This window comes from Fukomys damarensis, unplaced genomic scaffold, assembly GCF_012274545.1.
Source record: "Fukomys damarensis isolate Sample0158 unplaced genomic scaffold, DMR_v1.0_HiC HiC_scaffold_12, whole genome shotgun sequence".
In the NCBI taxonomy this organism is placed as follows: domain Eukaryota; kingdom Metazoa; phylum Chordata; class Mammalia; order Rodentia; family Bathyergidae; genus Fukomys; species Fukomys damarensis.
In genome coordinates, this window is record NW_022900924.1 from 49,092,730 (window position 1) to 49,114,779 (window position 22,050).

Genomic DNA, 22,050 nt, shown 5'->3' on the forward strand with positions numbered 1-22,050 from the left:
AAACTGCAGTGATCGCTGTGTTGGGAGATGAAAAACCACAAAAGGCAGCAAAAGCAGTGTAATGAGAAGGCAACTAGGCTGAGAGAGAGGTGTCAGAAAGTCAAGTTCTCCTGTGACCCTTAATAAGTGGTTGCCCTTGTACAGGTCATTTAATCTCTGAATTTCTTCATCCATAAAATAAAGCCAGTCATTCCTCCCAGACTGTCTCATGGGTCTGACTGAGGACAGCAGGTGATCACATGCAAAGCCACTCTGGAGATCAGGGAACACCAGAGAGGTGTCCCTGGCTCTGGAACAAAGTTCCTTGTGTCTGATTCCTCAGCATCCCTTTGTTTGTGAGGCTCACCTTCATTTTTATTCAAAGATTAAAAGTGCCCCTTCTCCTGGGAAAGCTTTCAGAATAAAGGAAAGAAGCCCCCCATACTTTCCGTGTACCCCACCAAGTCTAAGAAACAGATTTCTCAGTTTTTTAAAATGTTTCTCCCAGAGTGGGCTCTCTCAGGGGGCTCTGCAGAGTATGACAAATATGAAAGAGGTGGCCCAGGAGGAGGCTGCCGGGTAAGACTGAGGCCAGCAGAATCACCTCACAACAGTGAGAACATTGTTGCAGCAAGAGTCGGGGTGGCTGACGGGCTGGAGCCTCATCTCTGCTGCCATAGTGCTGTGATACTCTTCCATCCCCTCATCCTCAAACTGGACGGAATGCTTCCTACCTCAGACCATCACTGCGAAGATTAATTTTCAAACTACAAGGTGCTAAAGAAATGTTACTTACTACTTTAATCAGAAAGTTAGTGTGGGTGCTTCCTACCTTTACAGTTCTCTTTCCAATAACAAAGTCTTGCTCTGTGCCGGTAACAGACATGTCTTGCTCAGTGCTTCAATTAAAAAATTAATAATAATAATAAGCCCTTCAATTTGTATAGCTAATGACAGTTTTTAAACTAATTGTTAAATAATAGGTAAATGATGTAGTAGCTTTATAAAAATCTCTGTGGTAGCCAGAAAAGAAAAATACATAGAAGTACCATTTAAAGATCATCAAAATTACATATATTGTATCTATGTAATTACAAATGCTTGGACAGCACTTCTCACAACACTTGGTATATTATAAGTGGTCAATAATGGTTATTATCAAAATAGAATAATTTTTAGAAAAAAACCTGGAAAAACTGGAATAATTCTATCAAACATTAGTAGTGGATCTATTTATTTCATGGGAAAAAAATTTCACATGGTCTAACAACCACGCTAAGGCAAATTCTGTAATCAAGACCAAAAAGCTCACATAGCTACACTAATAGAAACAAGCAGATCCAGGAATCAAACCCAAGACTTTTTATTCCAAGTTTAGGACTCTTCCTTTGATATTTCTTCATTTCCACTTTCTGCATGTTTGACACAGAAGATTAATTGAATTTAAACTGTTTTTTATACCAGTCTCCTGAGATAGATTCTGGGTGGGTTGAGCAAAGGATAGAGCGAAACATATTCTGAGTATTTTCACAAAGATAATTGTGAATTACTTGACCCCAGCCACCACAGGTAAGTCTTCTCATTTAGAAATAAAAAGAATAAGAATAATAAAAACCCCAACTTCACTTTCACCTCCCCCTGCCTCCTGACCCACTCTAGACCAAGATCCCTTGAGGACATTGTGGTGAAGAGCTACTCATTCCATTAGATCCTACTTCCCAAGACTCCATAGAGTGTCAAGATGTTCTTCTTGGTGTTGTCTTAATGGAGCTCTTCTAAAAACCTACACACGGTTTCTTTAAAGTGTCCTTCATGAGAAGAGCTAATAAGAAAAGGAGGTAAAATTGAAATAAACACTATCTTGCTTTTGTAGCTGTAAGGGTATATGAGCCTCCTCGATAGGCTGAACCAAAGTCCAGTTCCTAATACCCCCGAGTGCATTCATAATGGTTTCAGGTGAACTGGACTACGGATTGAGTTTATGGCAGCTCTTCTCTAATCCCCCTCCTAGCTCCCCTCAATCTATTAGTGCATATTTGTGACACATAACAACTGTCTTCATTATGGGTATTTGGTACATTTATATGACGCATCTCATTTCTTTTTCCATTTCCTTCCCTTCCCATCTGGTATTTTCCTCTTTCTCCATGTATTGCTCCCCTTCCCATTTGCCGTAGATCTATCTCCCTGTTTCCTTTTCCCTTTTATTTTGTTCTTTATTTGTGCTTTGGGTTTCTCTTATGAGAGAGACCATATGCTTGTGTGTCTGATGTATTACACTTAACACACTTTCAAGGTGCATCCATCTTCTCACAAGTGACTCACATTTATCCTTCTTCATAGCAGGATAGCAGTCCATTGAAAATATTACATTTTTTTATCCATTTGCCTGTTGATGGACACATTGGCTGCTTCCAAGATTAAGCTGTTTTGAATTATGTTGCAATAAATATTAATATGCCTGTATCACTGTAATATGACGACTTTAATTCTTTCGGGAAAACGCCTAGTGGAGGAATAGCTGAGTTAAATGGAGTTTCGACTTGTACTTGTTTGAGGAATCTCCATACTGATTTCCACTGTGGTTGTACGAGTAGTTTACACTTCCATCAACAATGGAGAAGGGTTCTTTTTTCACCACAGCCTCTCCAGCATTTATTATTATTTGATTTCTTGATGATTGCCATTCTTTCTAGAGTGAGAAAATCTCAGTATTATTTTTAATCTGCCCTTCTCCAATGGCCAGTAATGTTGAATAATTTTTCATATATTAATGGTCTCTGCCCATTCTTTGTGTGCTCTTTCTAAATGTCTTCAAACTAAGATTTCTAATTTTACTGCATACTATATTTATGTGAATTTAGAACATCACAATGTAATTCACCTAAATTAATTTGAATGACATCCCTTGGAAAATGGCTCCATTGGCTTATTTACATGCCATTAACCTTTATAGATAGCAGTACTGTAAGAAACAAGTATTTCAGACTATCAATTTTGAAAATCTACTTGTGAAAATAGCACCTGGCCCCACATATAACCACCATGTCAACTACTTACTCAACTATGGACCCATCCTACATGCATCTTGCAAAATTGTCATCAACAACTTCTGTGAACAGTGAATGACAAAATTGTTTGGAAGACTAAGTGAGATTGTGTATACAAAGTACTTTCTACAATGCTTATCATGCAGTGGTAATTTTTTTCTTAAATTAAGAAAATCAACAAAACAATGAGTCAAGAATTTATGCTCTGATCTGTAGTGTTTGCCACATATCATGGTGTATATGTTGCCATTGTGGCTGAAGCCAGTCAAACTCAAGGCTACTATGGGGACACTTTCATATGTTGCTCTGTCAATTACATTTTCTCCTTCTGGTCATGTCATCTTGTCCATTTTCCCATTTGTAAAAAAGGAATCATAAAACCAGGAAGTTTGCCATAAAATTAAAGCAAATTCCTGGATGTGAAAATACATTTTAATGTGTTTTATGTGTTTCAAGGACCTTCAGCCTCATTGTTCTAAAGCTGGTTTAACAGCGGATAGGCTTCAAATCGCTAGCTGGGAAGCCAGAGGTGTCGCATCTCCACAGGAATGCCAAGTGTCAATGTACACAAAGCCCAGTACTTTCCATCCTATAAAAATGTGTTGTGGAGTGGTCTTGGGAGGTTAAAACTACTACAATTCATGATAACTGAATGGCTGACTCTCTACAAACATGTACTGAGAAAAAATGAAAATTAAAAACAGATTCAAGAGACAGGAGTAATCCCAAGTCTTGCCTCTCTGTACTTGGAAGACTTGTGTCTTTTTTGTTTTGTTTTGTTTTGTTTTGTGTATATGTTTGTTTAGTCTTTCTTTTCATTTTGTTTTACATTTGTGTGAGGACATGAAGTTTCTTGGTATTTTTATTTTCATTATTGTTATTTCTTTTGCCTTTCCCAATACTGTTGTACTATCCTCTCTAATCAAAGACTTCACTGTGAAAAGTTATTCAAAGCCTCCACAAATGCTCTGCCCACTGACAGTGGTCTCTCCCTTCTTACATTTGAACAGTCTCGGTGACTAAGACTCCAGGTCAGAAACTTGAAGCATCGTCTTGACGACTGCTAGTGCCTCCGGTTGCCCACAGCATCAGGGAACTAGCTATAAGACTGAACAATCAAAAAAAGAAACTAGCAAACTCTTACCATAGTAGAAATGCTGAAATCAGAACTTTTTGCAGAAGTGTCTTTTGATGATGATGAGGAGGAGGAGGAGGAGAAATTAGAGGATATGGGCAGAGAAGAACACCAGAAAGAATACCAAAGAACTACTGTTCATAGAAAGATGGAGACCAAGGTACAAGGAAAGAAAGTCTGAACACAGACAAGCACATATGATGGCATGAAATTTCATGTGTGCCAGATACAACCCTTACTGTGATCTTTAATTTACATGGGTACAAAGAAAAACAGAGAGAACTAGAAAATTAGTTTCTAGATATGCCTTATCCACTTAGGTCTCCTTAATAGGCTCAGAAGTGGATTCAAATGTTCGGCATTTGGTTCACAGCTTTTCACATTTATCTGAAACTAATGGTTTCACTAATTATTGTAGTTGTTGTTTAATCAAATACATGGAATTTTGGTGCTAAATTTCAGTGCAGATTACACAATCTGGTTTATCTTTGGACTATTTATGCCTTCTAGTCTTGAAAATCACTGAACAATAATCAGGCAAAAAAGCACATTTCTATACAAATATAACTAAACAGTTAAAATATGCAATATTAATGAAATTACTGGATCAATTATTTGAGAATGGAAAAGCACCTACAACTACATTTTCAAAGACCACATTTTTAAATCATGATTAGTGAGACACATTATTGAAACAAATTTGGTAGGTGTTTACTTCTGATCAGATCTCCAGAATCTATGTAGATGTCTGGCCTAATTAAGGTAGATTGTTCATTTGCTTATGGGAAATTTTGCTCCATTAAGGTAATTCTGTGGGGAATTCTGTTCTAAGAATTGGTAAAATTGAATTAGTGAAAAGTCTGAATTATATACTTTCTTTTCTTTAGAAGTAATTCAGAGATAATAAAGATGAATAAGATTGGACAAGGGGAAAAAATGAGAATCAAGACCTATTATGTAAAGGTACAGAATCCCAATGATGAATGTAACTGTATTGTTTACCTAGATTGTACCAATAAACTCAATAAAATAAAATCTAAAAAAAAAAAGAGTAAATGAAGTCTGGAAAGGAAGAAGAAAAGGAAAAAGATGGACAGATACAACCACCTCTGAAAAAGCCCCACCTCTGACCACATGAGACTCTGAGGGGACATTTAACCACAAGCTATAATACCTTCCTTCCTTTCCTTTCTACTGCACCTATAATGGAATTAGTAGCAGCCAAATGTGATTATAGAGAAAATGCTTGTAAAAGAGAGATTGCAACTAGCAAGTTATGAAGTTAAGACAAAAGTTAGTGAGACTACTGATTCAGGTCTAACCCAAGGCAACCATAGTGATGGGTAAGGGACAGGGTCAACCTAGAAAACAGCTGTAGGAGTCCAAGCTGGCCATTTATCTTTCCTGAGACACAGGAAATTTGACTCCCTAGCTGGAAAGGGCAATCAGTTATATTATGTGACAACATTGTCACACAATCATCTCTGTTTCTGTTACAGTGATATAAAGAAAAACACTGTATTTCCAATATCCTTCACTTGGTCATAACTACTCACTCTGTCAAGAGCCAGAATCCTTGAATGGTCTCTCCAGAAGTCTCAGCTATGTGGCTTTTCAAGTCTTCCATGGCAGTTTCAATGGCCCCTGGCTGAGTGAAGAAGAAAATAACTAATTTAGAGAAGCCAGAGCCCATTTTGTGATGATTACGTTAGAATATCCCAGCAACACCTATTCCAGACAGTTAATCAGGACAGAATAGTTTTTTGTTTTTGTTTTTGTTTTTTTGCCATTGCCTATTTATTGTAAGTACCGTCTGGCAGAGGATTTACTCTTGAATTCTTTTAACTGCTTTGCCCCTCGGGTAGAACAAAAATGATCCAAGTTCTCTTTTAAATTCTTTTTTTTATTTCTATTTTTAGGAGTATATGTTTGCAGTACATACTGATGACATGCAGCATAAGGAGTTGGTGCATGCACATAATACATCCCAATTCTTCCAAATTCCTACTTACAGTTTTTCCTGGAAGTGAAGATGTCCATTTTCAGAGTACCAGACTTTCCCATAATATGTTTATCAGGAAGTTCAAAGAATTTAGCAATTTATGCTTTCTTTAATCAAGCCATTTATCTCCTCAAAGAACACAAGTCAAAATAGCAGTTTTCTCCCAATCCTCTGGCCGTAAATTTTAGCTGACTCTGGGAGATGAAGTCATTCTTTCTTCTCTCCTCATGTTCTCCTTTCCCAGACAAGTTTATCTATTTATGCAACTAGATCTAGCTCAAAGTTTGATTGAGATCAATCCTAACAGTTTAGGATGATATCAGTCCTAACAGTTCAGAGATATTTTAGTTCAATGATTTTCACATTTCAGGGAAAATCAGAACCACAGATTTCTGGGACCATCTCCAGAATTCCCGATTCTATCAGTCTGGGTTGAGACTTTCAGAAATGTCCCCAGGTGACCCCACTGTTGTGAAGACAGTACTTATGAGAACCGTGAGCTACCTTGGTAATTACTCTCAGTTCTCAGTCAAGGCTCAGAACCACTATAGCCCATGAGTTATCAAGCCTACATCATTTTAACTGAGTGAAGAGGAAATTAGGGCAAGTATGGGAAGTAATTTCTCAAAGTTACTTTGCTAAAAATTACAGATAACAAACTCAAACCTCTCATTGTTAGGTCCATAGCACACTGATAACTTCATTCCCCAAACTGAGCTGTATCAGTGACCAGTAGATGACAATCTTCCATTTGTATCCTCCATGTAATAGAACTTTAATCCAGAAACCTACTAGTATTAACATTTTTGTAAATACTAATTCTGCAATTTTGTAAATACTAATATTCCTAGTCCTCCTAGCATGAGATCCTTCTCTCATATAAGTAATTGAAATACTAGCCTGTCTGGGAACCATTGAAATACCTCTTTCTCCCAGAGGTCGGGGTGGTAGTGGTACTTTCCTTTAGTGTGTTTTTTTCAAACTATGACAAATGTCTTTGAAACTTTTTGGGCACAATGTCGATTTGCTATGAAATTCTTATATGGGAATCAACAATGGGAAACATGAAATGATAAAGTGAGGTAACCGGTACAGCATTTCACCTGCTTAGCTTCTGCCTACACAGTTTTTCAACTCACTCCCCACAGTCTGCATCATCTCTGAATGGACAGGACAAGTCCTGAACAGAGTTGGGAAGCCTGATTTCATAGTCCAGATCTGTGATAGACTAATTCTGTGACTATAGCCAATTCCTGAGCCTCTACTTCTTCACCTGTGAGACAATAGGCTGGAATAAATAACAAATATTGAGCCAGGCTGATGATCAAAACTTCCTAAGAATCTTCACGAAAACATGGTCATAGCCCTTATCATGAGGGATTCTGACTGCAACATTTAAATAAGTTTCTCATAGAGTCCATCATCATAAGTGGGCTGAATGATTTCCAGGACTCTATCATTGCCTGCTGTAGGCCCAAGAGCTGGCAGAAAACTAATGTGGTACCCCAGGCTTGCTGAAGCTTGTTTGTCATGAAATCGGGAACTTCTGGGCCTTCAATCAAATCAAACACACCTTGAACTTCTGCTGACAGAGATGGCTGTGTCAACATCACTCATTTCCAGTGACCCCCCAGGCAGGGAAGACTGCCCTGGAGGGAAACTCCCTGTGATCCTGTGACAACTTTCCCTTCACTCAGCCTCAGCTTCCAGTGATGCTGGGTGATTCCATCAGCCCACTGCTCAAGTCCTCTTGAAAAGCAAGGCTTTCTTTGCTGACCCAATCTAAGTACATTTCTTTTCCTCTTTCTCTGTTCGAATAATTTTGGCATTGTAAATATAACTCAGTAGTGAGACTAATACATTTTAGAAAAAAAAATATTAGAATGGGTTGGAGAGTAATGAAATAATCCTGAAACATGCATTTTGTTGGATGTCATTATGCCAAGCACTTTGCCAAAAATATTAGAAGATAAATATAGTAATATAGTTTTTCACCAACTCACTCACATCCCCTATGAAAAGCAAATGCCACAATCTATCAAGTTAAAAAATGATCCACCCTTTGATCCAGATATGCCACCTCCGTGGAGTTAGATTTCAGAAATTCTTTCAAGTGCACAAAATGATACTCTCACAAAGTGTTCACTGCAGGTTCTTCATGGCGAGCAAATATTGGGAAGAAATCAGAATTATCTATGAGCAAGTTACTAGTCAGGTGTATCACGGTGTGTATAATAAAATGTAAAATGATGAGGGTATCAAAAGAAGGAAGAAACTTGTCCTAACACAGGTTTCAAAACATACTCTCAGGTGAAAGGAAAAGAAATCAGAAGAAAAAAAACCCCACTACTAGGGTAATAAGAAGAGCAGCTAAGAAACAGTATTTTTGTTTGCTTTTATATGCCTGAAGTAATGTTAGAAAGATCTACAGAAACTGTTAACAGTAGCTTCCTATGAGTGGGAAAAGAATGTGAAAGACACCTTTTCAAAAGTTAAATGCTAAAAATAAAGAATTTTACCAAATGGGTTGGCAGCTTATAGAGTTCTGTGGATATTCTCACTGTCTTACCCTCAGCTGCTACACTGGTCAAGCCTTTACAGGAAATGAAAGGGAAGTGTACCCCAAAAGAGAATTTTACTACACTTGATCTTAGCCAAAAGGCTGAGAGGTGAATTTTACTCTCCTTGATTTTTTTATCTGTTACTACAATAAGTTAACTTCAACCAGTGAGTATGAAAAAAAAAATTCAAACACTGTTTTGTGCTGAGACATCAGGATTTAAATTTCAGCCTTTCTCAAGGGAATAAGATCCATGATCAGTCATCTCAGCCTTTACATGTCTGTCCACTTGTTTGTTAGAGGGATAAAATAATAGTAACTGTAACAAAGCTAGTGAGAGATGCCATGAAATCCTGCCAGAAAAGTAGTAGTAAACACTGAGTAATAAAAGGCCACAGCATCATCGCTTTATTGCTAATACCAGAAGGGAAATAATCATACAAGAATTTAGGGATCAAGGAGTAGTGCAAATGAGCACTTGGATCTGAGCCTCCTTGCAATGAAGACAAATTGGAAAACACGATCAAGTAATAGGTGCACATTATCTGACATAGTGCAGTGAGCAACACCATTTCTTAGAGCCTAGCACTGAATAGTTTTGGTCAAAGCAAACCTACTCAGGGAATTGAAATACATCTGAGCTTGCTTCTGCATTTCCAGGAGCCGGACTAGCCCAGGGCCAGCAGTCACACCAATACCCATGTCTGTGCTAATGTCCGTGTAATGAGCGCCTTAGCGGGACAGTACAGTAAGACGAAGGAGTACAGAACGTTCCTAGAGACTCAGGTTTCTCCTGCAGCTGCCATCACAGCAAATCAATGATCCCTTTGCAGTGATCTCACAAGTGGGAATCAGCTGTTAATCAGATGAGATTTCTAAAGCCAAACTGCTCTCTCTTTACAAATGAAGTAAATGCTTCATATCACATTATGGTTAAAGATCTGCCCTCAAAAGGAAAAATCATCTTTGTCAAAATCTGCCAGAAATCTGTGTGACAAACTTTTCGCCCACTGAGATATCCATTTTCTAGAGCAAAATGAAGCTCACACGGGCAATAACAATAAAACTAATAAATGTATTTGTTCTCAGTGTGAGAGCAAGACACAGGGAACCCTATACCAAGAGAAGAGTAAAAGGGAGAGAGTATGAAAGCAAAATTAGTGTCACAGAAGCAATGACAACCTACTACACAATGGGAAGTCCTGAACCTACTTATTAAAGTCTCATTGCTCACAGTGGAACACAGGCTATAAAAAGGCCACAGGGAACCATTAATTAACTATTAAAGGATCAAATAGTTTTAGTCCCATTAGTTTGTATGTAATTTACATTCTCAAGTATAAATTTAGAGATAATTCCCCATCCTAAATCGCTTCAACTTTCTGATAAGGTATCTTCGAATATACAACCCTATAGGGAGTTTAAAAATATCTTTCCCCATGTGGAGCAAGTATTGTTCCTTTCATAAGAAGTTGCTTTTGAATATCAGTCCCTATAACTAAGACGATTATCATAATATACCTCCACTTATTAGCCTTGAGGGATGCTTTTGTTCAGAGATACGATTGGGCCTTTTTTTTTTTTTTTTTTTAGATATGTCTAACAATAATAGCAAATGAACTAAAACAGAAGGAAAAGGTTATCCATGCATACTGATAGCAAGTGGTTTAGACCGTCCTTCTACAACGTCTAATTCATTTTCCAGTGTCGGAGGTAGTGCAGTTTGGAAGAAAAGGTCAGAAGTTCCAGATTACAGGCCTAGAGTCAAGACTGTTGATTGACCTTGAACATCTCCCTCTGGACTCCAGGGGTTGGAAGACGCATTGCCAAGACCCTCCAGCTCTAAGCAGAATTCTCCTACACTAAGCCAGAAGGGTGCAGTTTTAATAAATAAATAATAGGCTGGAGGCCTGGGGGAAAGACTAACCAGTGAAAAACAGAAGAACTCTAAGGGGTGATACTGACTTCTTTTATGATCCGATATTCAGACATGTTATCGAACGTCTGAGATGATGATGATGCTAAAATTACCTTTTGTCAAGAATTAATTTCCATTTCAATATCAGTCAGCCCTTTGCAAATCCAGCTTGAAACTTTTCAAATGATTTTGCTTTGAGAAATTGATCGCCACCCTGCCACAGAATGGCACGGAATAACTTTCCTTCCCAGAGTAAACAGTACAAAGAGGAACCAATCTAAATCTCCAACAAGAGTTAAAGAAATTGTAGTATAACTCCATAGCTGGATATTGGGGAGCTATTAAAATGATTTTATGAAAGCATATGTTGTCACAGGAAATATATTTAGCATATAACTCCACTTTTTTAGATCAAATTATATATTTAAGAAAGGAGTAAGAAAGGGTACATGCCCAAATGTATAATAGCACATTCAGTACATTTTGGTTAATTTGGAGCCACGGGATTATGAGGCCTTTGATATTGCTCATCCACATTTCCCAATTTTTCATCAATAAACCACTTCCTGTGCAATGATTTTTAAAACATTAATTTTTTTTAAAAAGCTAAACTGAAAAATTCTCCCACTTGCTGCTTTTCTAAATTTTAAATTCTCAATCTGTGATAAATTGAAGTATTTGCCTCTTGCCAAGTCCAAGTTCACTACTTGTGAAACTGAGCAACAAAGTCCCTCTCTCTAGGCCTCATTTCCCTCTGAAAATGGTGAGTGGAGCAGTTTCTTGGCGAGCGGAGTGTAGTCTGTGGACAGAAAGCATCTGTACTGCAGAGAGTGTTCACAATCTAATTTACTTGCGTGGCAAGGATCAAGAAGCATTGGACTGCAGCCTCTCAGGTCCCCTTTCAACCCTAAGAAGCGATACTTTATGGGGACTTCATAGATCTGAACCTTTAAGTCTTGGCCACGTTACTTATCCCTTGGAGAAAAAGAAACTAGCTTCTTCTTTTCTGCGTAGATCCTATATAGCAATGTGTATATTTCCTGCTGGTGAGGTCATAGTGTCACTCTTATGACTAATTATAGAAACATGAACATAAACTTTTTTAAAAGCTCAGAAAGTATTCATAATATCAATGACACGTCATTTAGGAAGTGTCTGAGAAATTTTCTAATGTTTAGTTATTTAAACTTCCATGTAAAATTGGTATTTTACCCACAATTTGCAAGTGAGGGAATTGAAGAAATGGATATGCACATGAGCACACACACATGCACACACATGTGAGCACACACACACTCGTGCAGACTCCTTTCCACGTATTGAGGACAGGAGCAGACTTGTGGCTTACAAACTAGTGAAACTGGATCATCATTTTATTTATTAAAATGCTTGTGAGTATGAATTTCATTTAAGCCAATAGTTGTATTTTCATGACCCTCATTTGTTAATACAAACTCACGGTGCCCAAAAGAACTCATGTGTTCTCTTGGTCTAAAGGAGAATAAGTGGTGAAAGCCTTGGGAATCTCAAACGCAGAGTCACTGAAGAGTCTCCAGTTCACATTAGATTCACTAATAAAGACCAAAGATTTTCCCTCACAAGCTTTTGAGAACTCAAGCTTGTTTTTTATACATCTGATGAAGAAAATGTTCTTCTCATTGTCTGGAGTAATTTACTAAAAACCATACATTCAATTTTGCATAGTAGGAAAAGCACGGGACTTACAGTCAGAAGATTCCAAATCTAGCTGCAGCTCCTCTACTAACAGTATGTAACTTTGAGATAAGACAGCCCCTCTGAGATTTCAAAACATTCATTCTTAAGGCAAAGATGGTCAGTGTTCCCCTGCCTATGTACAGTGCTGTGCCAGGGGACAAAACACAAAGGATGGGAATTTATGATAGAAGACACACACAGCCACAAAAATAAAACCATGAAGAAAATACATCAGAGGTAGTGATTTTGGACTGTGTCATTTTAACTAAGCTGGAACTGCATTGTCTAGAATTCCCTTTCCTGTAGGATTCCAAATTAAGAGTTGGCCAAACAAGGTGCTTGTTCAAGATTCAAAAGACACAACAATTTTGCATAGAATTTTCAGCCAACTCTCATAATTATACCAGCTCCCTGCAATAAATCCTTTATTCTATATCACTGTGTTGCTCTCATAAAACCGTGACATCATCAGCTACAAAGATAATAAAACTCTAAAGGGTGTTTTGGTTTCCTTTGCAGCTCTAACTCACAAATGACCTTTGCACATCCAATAAAGTTCACATATTTTGAAAAACAAACCATGTCCTAGACACATACAAAAACACTCATAAACATACACACACACACAGTATAGCAAATATAGCAGTCATCGAAGTACCCAGTTCATAGGAGTCTATGTAATTTTAAAACACACACGCACATATAAATACTCACACACAGGCACACACATTGAGTTGCTTTAGTCAACACCTTAGCTTAAAGATATATTTTTCAGGCTACCAAATCAAGATTCACTGGTTAAAGCTTTGTTAACAGTCACAAATTCTTAGCCCCCATGTATTGATGATGTTAAGTTGAAAAATACACATGCATCTGAAACTGGGATAGCTTCTATAGTCACAAAGCACATGCCCCAAATTTACTATAAATTGATTGTAGCCTATAAATGTACCACTGCTATGTTAACAAGAAATCTGAAGGCCTGGGAAAGGAGATCAATAAATAGCAAAGAGAGCTTGGCAGAGAAAGATACTAGAAACTCAGGAAGTGCTCTTCACTTGGCTTAAATGCCAGAAGTTTAAATTATCATTTCTTTTTAACATTGAGATACGCAGCTGTTTACTTTCTGGACTCCATTGCACAGGTAAAAAAGTTTCGCTCCATTCTGCATGCAGATTTGAGGACTTAGAGAACTCTCACGTTGTAACACCAGCCCTCTTGAGATTCAGTCCATTCTTGGCAATCCTTTTCCAAGCAAGTAACAGCTCACAGCTCTACATTCTAGCTGCTTTGTTATAGCTTTTCTACCCTTAAAAGAGTAATCCAGTCCTTTGAAGCCAAATCTAGCAGGAACACAGGACTGACTAACCAAAGATCCAAACACAAGGAGGCAAGAAGAACTGTTTCTCCTTGATACAGTCTGGGTGATCAAAAGCAGACATAGCTTCTCTGAAGTCCGGATCCTCCACCTGTACAGTGAAGATGAGGCTACCCCCATCGTGACCATGATGACTATTGCAAGACTAAAAATGTGCAACTGCTGAACAAAACACATGGTACCTAGAAAGATATTAAGATTTCTTTGAAGGAAAAGTTTTACATACTATTTAATTGAACCAACAGTTTTACCCGGGTAACGAAGTACGTCCTTGCGGTATAAGGCTTGCGGTAAGGATTGGGGTGAAGTGTTGACTTAGTCACACTTGACTGTCGTGAAATCTGCCTGGGCTCTTGGCCATTGCCTGGGTCCTCCTCCTCCATGGACAGGTGTTCCGTCTCTGACAGCTGATCTTCTCCCTCTTGCTTCAGAGACACAGGCTGGAAACCTTCAAAACTCCCAATAGTTGACATTTCTTCAGCCTAAAACAAAGAAATAAATGATCCTGCCATTAGGGTTAAAAAATACAAAACTCTTCTGAATCCTGGCTGTGGCAAGGCAGGCTATAAGCAAAAGACATCCAGAAACCGACAAACAGCCAGCACGTTAACTGAACATGGCCACAATGTGTGAAGTTCAGCAGCACGGAGTCCTCAAGGCCACCCTGATCTTGCAGGCCCATTAACCAGAGGACAGAAGCAGTGACCCTCAGGAGAGAGCAAAGGTGCCTACAAATTGTTCTGTTTTCTCATCTTTAATTCCAGGAGACCAGCAGCTGACCAAGAGAAGAGCAATACTTTGTGATTGCTATATACATTCTCTTCAAAAGTTCAAGTACTTTTGCTTGAAAACCCGCCACACCGCAGGCTTATTCAGGAGGTAAAAAGCAATGATGATATATTTCCTTGTCTGCCTCCTGGGTAGTCGGAGAGCACAAGAACTCTTAAAACTGAGCATATTTTTAAAGCAAAAAAAATTAATGTAAGGAAATAATTTAGACAACTGTACTACGTCAGTGCCCAAAACTCATAGTGAAACTAAATATCCACCAGAAGAAAGATGGCTAAAAGTTATTATGCCATACTCTTAAGTACAATGTAGTCATTAAAAAAGTGAGCACATATTTTATCATGAAAAGATGTCCAAAAGGTATTCATATAGAAGCAGGTAAGTTATAATATGTGAATTATGTTATTCAACTTTGTTCATATCTTTGAGAAAGAAAGAAAACATCATGAATGTGTATATATGTATCTATGATCTGGCAGATTTAAAACGTGACAAGAAGTAACATAAAATATTAAAAGTTTTTATCACTAGATGACAGTATCACAGGTGCATTTTATTTCGTTTTCATGTTTCTGGATGCTAGAAATGATCAGAGATGATTTAAAATAACCCCAATCATCTGGGCTTGGTGGTGTATGACTGTAACCTCAGCAGGCTGAGGTAGGAGCATCACGAGCTCAAACCCAGGTTGAGGGGAACTCAGTGGTGTCCTAAGACTCTGTTTCAAAATTTAAAAATAAGTAAAAAGTACTGGGACTGTAGCTCAGTGCCAAGGCCCTGGGTCCAACCCCCACTACATAAAATAAAATTAAATTAAAAAATAAAATAAAAACTGCACGCTGATTTCTATTTTGTCAATACAAAGAAAAACAAACACAGTAGGCGCAGAAGCAGGACGTGTGAGCCGTTTGTCTACACCAAGCCCGTGTGTTCATACTGGCCTTGTCCCTGCAGTAGCCTGCTGGGCAGAAGGAGGCTTTGCTTCTATCCCTTCTTACTACATGAGTAATACTAATCAGCAATGTTAAGATTTGTGTCAGAAGGGTAGGAGCAAAGAGTACAGTGCAGATGTGGATACAGACGCAGCCGCATTGGCCAGGTCTGAATGTAGGACAAAACACTGTTGGCTGGGGGAAGTCACAGCAAAAAGCCTTCTGCAGTTCTCAGACTACTGTGCCTCATCTGATCCTAGCAACCCGGGAAGGGCCATTTACTCCATCCTCATCTTCCTGGAAGGGGCCCACCCCAAACACACTTGCATAGTTTCAGAAGCACCTGGACTGCCAAACACACTCTGAGTCCAGCCTGCCTGCAGGGACAGGGAACCTCACAGAAGGACTTCTTCCTCAGGTAGCTTTGAAGCAGTGCACAAAAGGCAGAGATTGGCAGGTCAGAATACAAGGAATAGGAAAGCAGAAGAAATACAGTGTATCTGTTCATGGGGTGGGTGCTGGGGAGGCACATGGGCCTTGCTGGCAGCTACCCACTGTATTTATTCAGGTCTGCCACCTCTGTTATAGTGGGTGTTGGAAGGAAATGCACTTCTAAAGTTCCTTGTAACCCGTGAAGGAAGGTTTGTGTCACTGGGGAAGGAACTCGGCTTCTGTATTTGTGCACTCTGTGAACACACGCCTAACAACAGACATCTGCGAAAGGCTCCTATGCCTGGAAAACAGAGGGAGGATTTAATTAGCACCACTTCCTTTCCCTCAGGCTGTCTCCTCTGGAAACACTTGGGAGCCTCTGAAACACTCTGAAACCGAGCTGTTTGAGATCCAGGAAAGAGGAAACTCTCAGCTCCATTTGCATTCTTACCGCCAGAAATAGTGGGAAAGTTGAGCCCAACAATCCCACCCCGGAATGACTGCAGCTCTGTGGCAGTCATGGGAACATCTTCGACAGATGATGAATAAAACTTGACAACTTTCCTGTCAGGAGAATACCCGGGCATCTGAGTATCCCTCTCCATTCCTCAGTGCTCTCCCCAGGTGATTTGTTTATCCCAGTTCAATAAAGAGTGCCTCGATACCCCTGCATAAATATACAGTACATTGAAATGCCATAAGAATATTAATACCAGTAACAAACCCAGACTAAATCAAACGTTTCGTTGCTTTTGCCTGGGGAAGTTAGGCCTTGCAACAAACTCATCAGAGAGCCATTTAAAACTCGGAGAGATCTTTGTTAAATGAGATTCCTTGGTCAATTTATCTTAGGACTGAGTGCCTGAGAGGAAAAGCAGCATAACTTCACAGGAAGTAAATAGTCAAGGGTTAGAAAAACACAAGGTCCATACTCCTTGATCACATCTTTTTATTCCTGGGAATTTGTACAATGAAAATTATGCTAAAGCAGGAAAAGACTAATATATTAATTGCTTGTGTAGAATATACACCTAACAGTCAAGGAGTGAGTAAATTTATTCAATTGATTTCCTAAAGACGTTAAAATGATAAACACAAAATCTGCAGCGGTATGGAATACAGATTATATTTTCTTGGGTTAAGAAAGCAAAATACAAAAATGTTATATGGCAATGGCAATTTAAGTTAAGACTGGAAGGAAAATATTTAGATTTATTGAAGTGGTGGGATTATGAGGGAATTTTTCCTTTAAAAAAATAAAAATTGTATTATTGCCACTTTTGTAATAAAAATAAAATGTGTGAATAAAAACCAAGTAAATTTATTTAAAAAGTACTGCTTTTCTTTTGGTCAGACAATAAAAATTCTGTATTCTTAAGTCACCAAAAAATTCAAGGCTAAATTTGATATAGTATTGGAGTAAAGGGCTTATTTCCAGATCGTGATCTAAGTATAACTATCTCCCTTTATGCATGACTTCTTTTATCTCCCTGTGACACTTCCTAATAATATTTCAAGAGACCGGGGACCGTAAATTATAGTTGGAGAGTTTTTGTCTAGCCTGACTGCTTCATTTCACAGACATAGGACCCGACCCACAGAGAGAAGGGACTCGCCCAAAGTCACAAGCAGGACACCAGACCTGTAGTCCTCAGGATTCTAAACTATTGTTCTGCCCTGTTCTTCAAGCTGCAGTGTTTAGAAGAAAGCAGAGAAATGGCATCAAACTTCTCCCCTGGCAAAGAGAAGACACTCCTGCGGCCAGTGAGAGGAGGCAAGTCAGCCCTGGGAGTAGAAGTAGAGCTCCCACTAACAGGCTACCTCTGCAGCTTCTCCAGCAGCCCCAGCCCAACAGCCAGTGCTAAAGACTGAAGACTTTTCCCTTTCTTTTTATCTTAAATTAACTGTTACCATTTAGGTATACAGTACAGACAGTTACATTCATCATTGGAATCTTGTACCTTTACATGACTTATCTTGGCTCTTATTTTTCCCCATTCCTGAGCCCTCCCGTTAGCCCCTCCACCATTCCCTGTTTACAAAGACATTGTTTCCATGTTTTTCCTTTTCACATATTTTTTCTTTTCCCTTTTTACCTTTCCCCTATGCCTCCCACTTCCTCTATTCTTTTAGACCTTTTCTTCCTATTACACAGTATCAATTATACATTTTGATCCTTATTTACAATTTCAGTTTTCACACCAGGCAAACTATTTGCTATTTACACATTAAGAGTATGGCCTCAATGTGCATCCACTTAGCTATAAATGTCTCTAGTTTCTCATTCTTTATGGCTGAATAGTACTCCATTTTACAAAAGAACCACATCTTCTTTATACAGTCTCCAGTTGATTGGCAATTGGGCTGTTTACAAATTTAGCTATTATAAACTGTGCTGTTATGAACACATCTGAGCATATATCACTGTGGTATGATTCTTTTAATTCTTTTGGGAAGATACCCAGCAGGGGAATACCTGGGTCAAATGGGACATCTAATCCTAATTCTTTGAGGAATATCCATATAAATTTTCTCTGTGCCTGCACCACTGTGAACTCCCAGAAGCAATGAAGAAGGGTTCCTTTCTCCTCACAACCCTGCCAGCATTTGTTATTGGTTGATTTCTTGAGAGCAGCCATTCTTTCTGGGGTGAGATGAAATCTCATTGTGGTTTTCATCTGCATCTCTCAAATGACCAGTGATGTGGAACATTTTTTCGAATGTTTATTTGCCACTATTACTTCTTTGTCTGAGAAATGTCAGTTCATTTCAGATGACCATTTTTGATTTGGGTCTTTATGTTTTGGGCTATCTGATTTTTTTGAGTTCTTTATATATTCTAGATAGTCTGAGGAACAGCTGGTAAAAAATTTTTCCCACATCGTCGGTAGTCTCTTAACCCTGCTTATGATTTCCCTGGCAGTGCAGAAGCTTTTTAAAAAGATGAGATCCCATTTGTTGATTCTTTGTGCTAATTTCCATGCTACTGAGGATTTCTTCATGAAGTCTTTCCCTACGCTGATATCTTCAAGAGTTCTACCTAAGTTATCTTCCAGCAAGTTTAGTGTTTCTGTTTTAGTATTTATATCTTTAATCCACTTGGATTTTATTTAGAACATGGTGTAAGCTAGGGGTCTAGTTTTAATCTTTGACAAATTGAAATCCAGTTTTTCCAACACCATTTCTTAAAGAGTCTATCTTTCCTCGAGTAAGAATAGTTGGTTCCTTTGTCAAAGTTGAGGTAGCTGAGTATGTCAGGAGTTGTTTCTGCATTTTCTAATCTGATCCACTGATCCTTGGGTCTGTTTCTTTGCCGGTACCACGCTGTTTTTATCACAGTGGATTTGTAGTATAGTTTCAAGTTGGGGATTGTGATATTCCATGCTATGTCTCTGTTGCCTAGAATTGCTTTTGCTATTCTAGGTCTCTTCTGATTCCAAATGAATTTTTGGATTGTTTGCTCTAGTTCTGAGAAATATACTGTTGGGATTTCAGTAGGGATTGTGTTGACTCCGTATAGCAGTTTTAGAGTATGGCCATTTTGGTATGGCCATATTGGTTCTTCTATCAAGAAACAAGGGATAATTTTATATTTTCTTATATCCTTTTCAATCCTCTTCAGTCTCTTTTTTTTTCAGAGTGCTGTACTTCTCAATGTAGAGGTATTTTGTTTTCTTTGTTAGATTGATTCCTAGATATTTCTCTTTTTTTGATGCTATTGTGAAAGGGATTGTTTCCCTAAATTCACTCTCAGTGAGCCTATTAATAATGTATAAGAAGGCTATTGATTTTTGAGTGTTGACCTTGTATCCAGCTACTCTAATGAATCTGTCAATCAAATCCAGAAGTATTTTGTTGGAGTTCTTTGGGTCTTCTATATAGAGTATGATATATCAGCAAATAAAGACAGTTTTGATTCTTCCTTTCCTATCTTTATTGCTTTCATTTCTTTCTCTTGTCTAATTGTTGTGGCTAATGTTTCCAAAAATATATTGAACAGAAGTGGTGACAGTGGACATCCTTATCTTATTCCTGATTTTAGTATGAAGGTTTTCAGTTTTTGACCATTGAGTATGTTGCTGGCTGTTGGTTTTTCATAGATAGCTTTTGTCAAGCTGAGATAAAGTCCACCTATCCCAATTTTCTGCAGGTTTTTTTTTTTTTAATCATGAATGGGTGTTGAATTCTGTTGAGTATTTTTCTGCATCTATTGAGATGATCATATGAGTTTTGTCCTTGACTCTGTTAATATAGTGTATTACATTTATTGATTTATGTATGTTGAACTAGCCTTGCATCCCTGGGATAAATCCAACTTGGTCAGGGTGTATGATCTTCTTTGTGACCCTCTGTATTCTGTTTGCCAGTATCTTATTGAGGATTTTTGCATCTATGTCCATTAGGGAGCCTGGCCTGTAGTTCTTTTTTGGTTGGGTCTTTCCCTGGGTTTAGAATCAAAGTAACATTTCCTTCCAGGAATGAATTTGGAAGTATTGCTTCCCTTTCAATTTCATTGAAAAGTTTAAAGAGTAATAGCCATAGTTTTTCCCTAAATATCTTATAGAATTCAGCAGTAAAGCCATCAGGACCAGGGCTTTACTTTGTTGGTAATTTTTTAATTATGTTTTCAATTTCACTGATTGTAATTGGGGTGTATAGAATTTTTATATCTTCTTTGTTCAACTTGGGTAATTCTTATGTATCTAGAAATCTATCCATTTCTTCTTTGTTCTCCACTTTATTAGAATATAGGTTCTTGAAGTAAGTACTGATGATCCTCTGGATTTCTACTGGATCTGTTCTGACTTCACCATTTTCATTCCTAATTGCATGAATTTGAGCCTTTCCTTTCCTTTTTTTTTATAAGATTGGTTGAGTTTATCAATTTTAGTTATATTTTTGAAAAACCAACTCTTCGATTCATTGATTTTGTTGTATTATTCTCTTAGTCTCCATTGCATTGATTTCTGCTCTGATTTCTATAATTTCCTCCCTTGTATGAGCTTTGGGTTTCTCTTGCTCTTCTTTTTCTAGTAGCTTAAAATTCACCATTAGGTTATTTATTTGAGCTCATTTGATTTTTATTTTTCCAGATTCAGCACTTCTCACCTTCATGAGGTACAAAAGCTTTTAGAAGACCATAAAATGTTTTCCATTATTTTTAAATCATAGTTAAAGCATAGCTTTCATGATCAAAGAATAGGGTTTTCTTTCTTCCTGCCACCAGGAGGATAAGTACAACTTTTAGGGTATTCAAGCCCTATTATACTTTGCCTACAAGGGAAAACTATAAAATATTGCATTAGTTAAAGTTATAGAAATTGCATTTTTTAATATTGATATTATTACAGTGGAGAAGCCCATGTTGGCACAAGGTTCTTGGGCTACTGAAGTCATAATGTGTCTCTGACTCAAATCTCCACCCCACTACTCCAGTTGCCCATTTAATTTTCCATTTTGGTTCTCCATTGTAGACCATCATCTCTAGAATCAAGTCTCTGGTTTAGAGCATTCCAATATGTCTACTCAGAGATTGCTGCCCCAGCACACACATTCTATCCTGTAGACAAACTGCATGGTCTTAAGGTGATTCATTTTGTTTCTTCTCTCTCTCTCTCTCTCTCTCTCTCTCTCCTTCTCTCTCTCTCTCTCTTAAAAATCACAGAGAGATCCAGAGGTAGCTGATCATATTCACTGACCAAGACTCAGGTCAAAGGGAAAAGAAAATGGGGCTGGAGGATTTTTCTTTCTCTACAAAGGATGGTTTTGGTAAAGCAAAGAACAGTATCATAGCTCACATCAAGAAAGGAAGACTAACATTCAACAGAGATGCTGGTGAAACTCAGTGTTGTTTCATAGCTAGTCCCTTCTCATGGGCCTCACTGTTTGCTGCTCCTTCAGCGCTGCTTGTCTCCTTTATCGTCCAGTTTTCAGGCAGTCCTTGGCTCCTGGCCTTCTCTGCTTCCCTGATTAGCCTGCACAGCCAGTCCATGCCTTGCTTTCTGTACTTCCCCTATTTCCTGGTACCTCCATAAAGTTGCATGCAAATTTTTTACAGCCCTAAAAACCCTAATGTAAATATCTGTGATAGCCATACAACTTTCTGAAATATGAACAGTAGTTACTAAGAAATCAGTAGTACCTCTCCAGATCTTGCAC

General features: G+C 38.2%; 1 protein-coding gene across 1 annotated transcript in view; it reads right to left on the minus strand.

The window, feature by feature from the left end:
• Tprg1 (tumor protein p63 regulated 1) overlaps positions 1 to 14,214 on the minus strand; it is a 108,312-nt gene extending 94,098 nt beyond the window's left edge. Inside the window, exons 1-2 of the mRNA XM_019207481.2 lie at positions 13,990 to 14,214; positions 5,721 to 5,812 (exon numbers count right to left, since the gene is read on the minus strand). Coding sequence (XP_019063026.1) covers positions 5,721 to 5,812; positions 13,990 to 14,211 — 314 coding nt within the window. The 5' untranslated portion in view covers positions 14,212 to 14,214. The remainder of the gene's footprint in view (positions 1 to 5,720; positions 5,813 to 13,989) is intronic.
• Between the last annotated feature and the right edge of the window lie 7,836 nt (positions 14,215 to 22,050).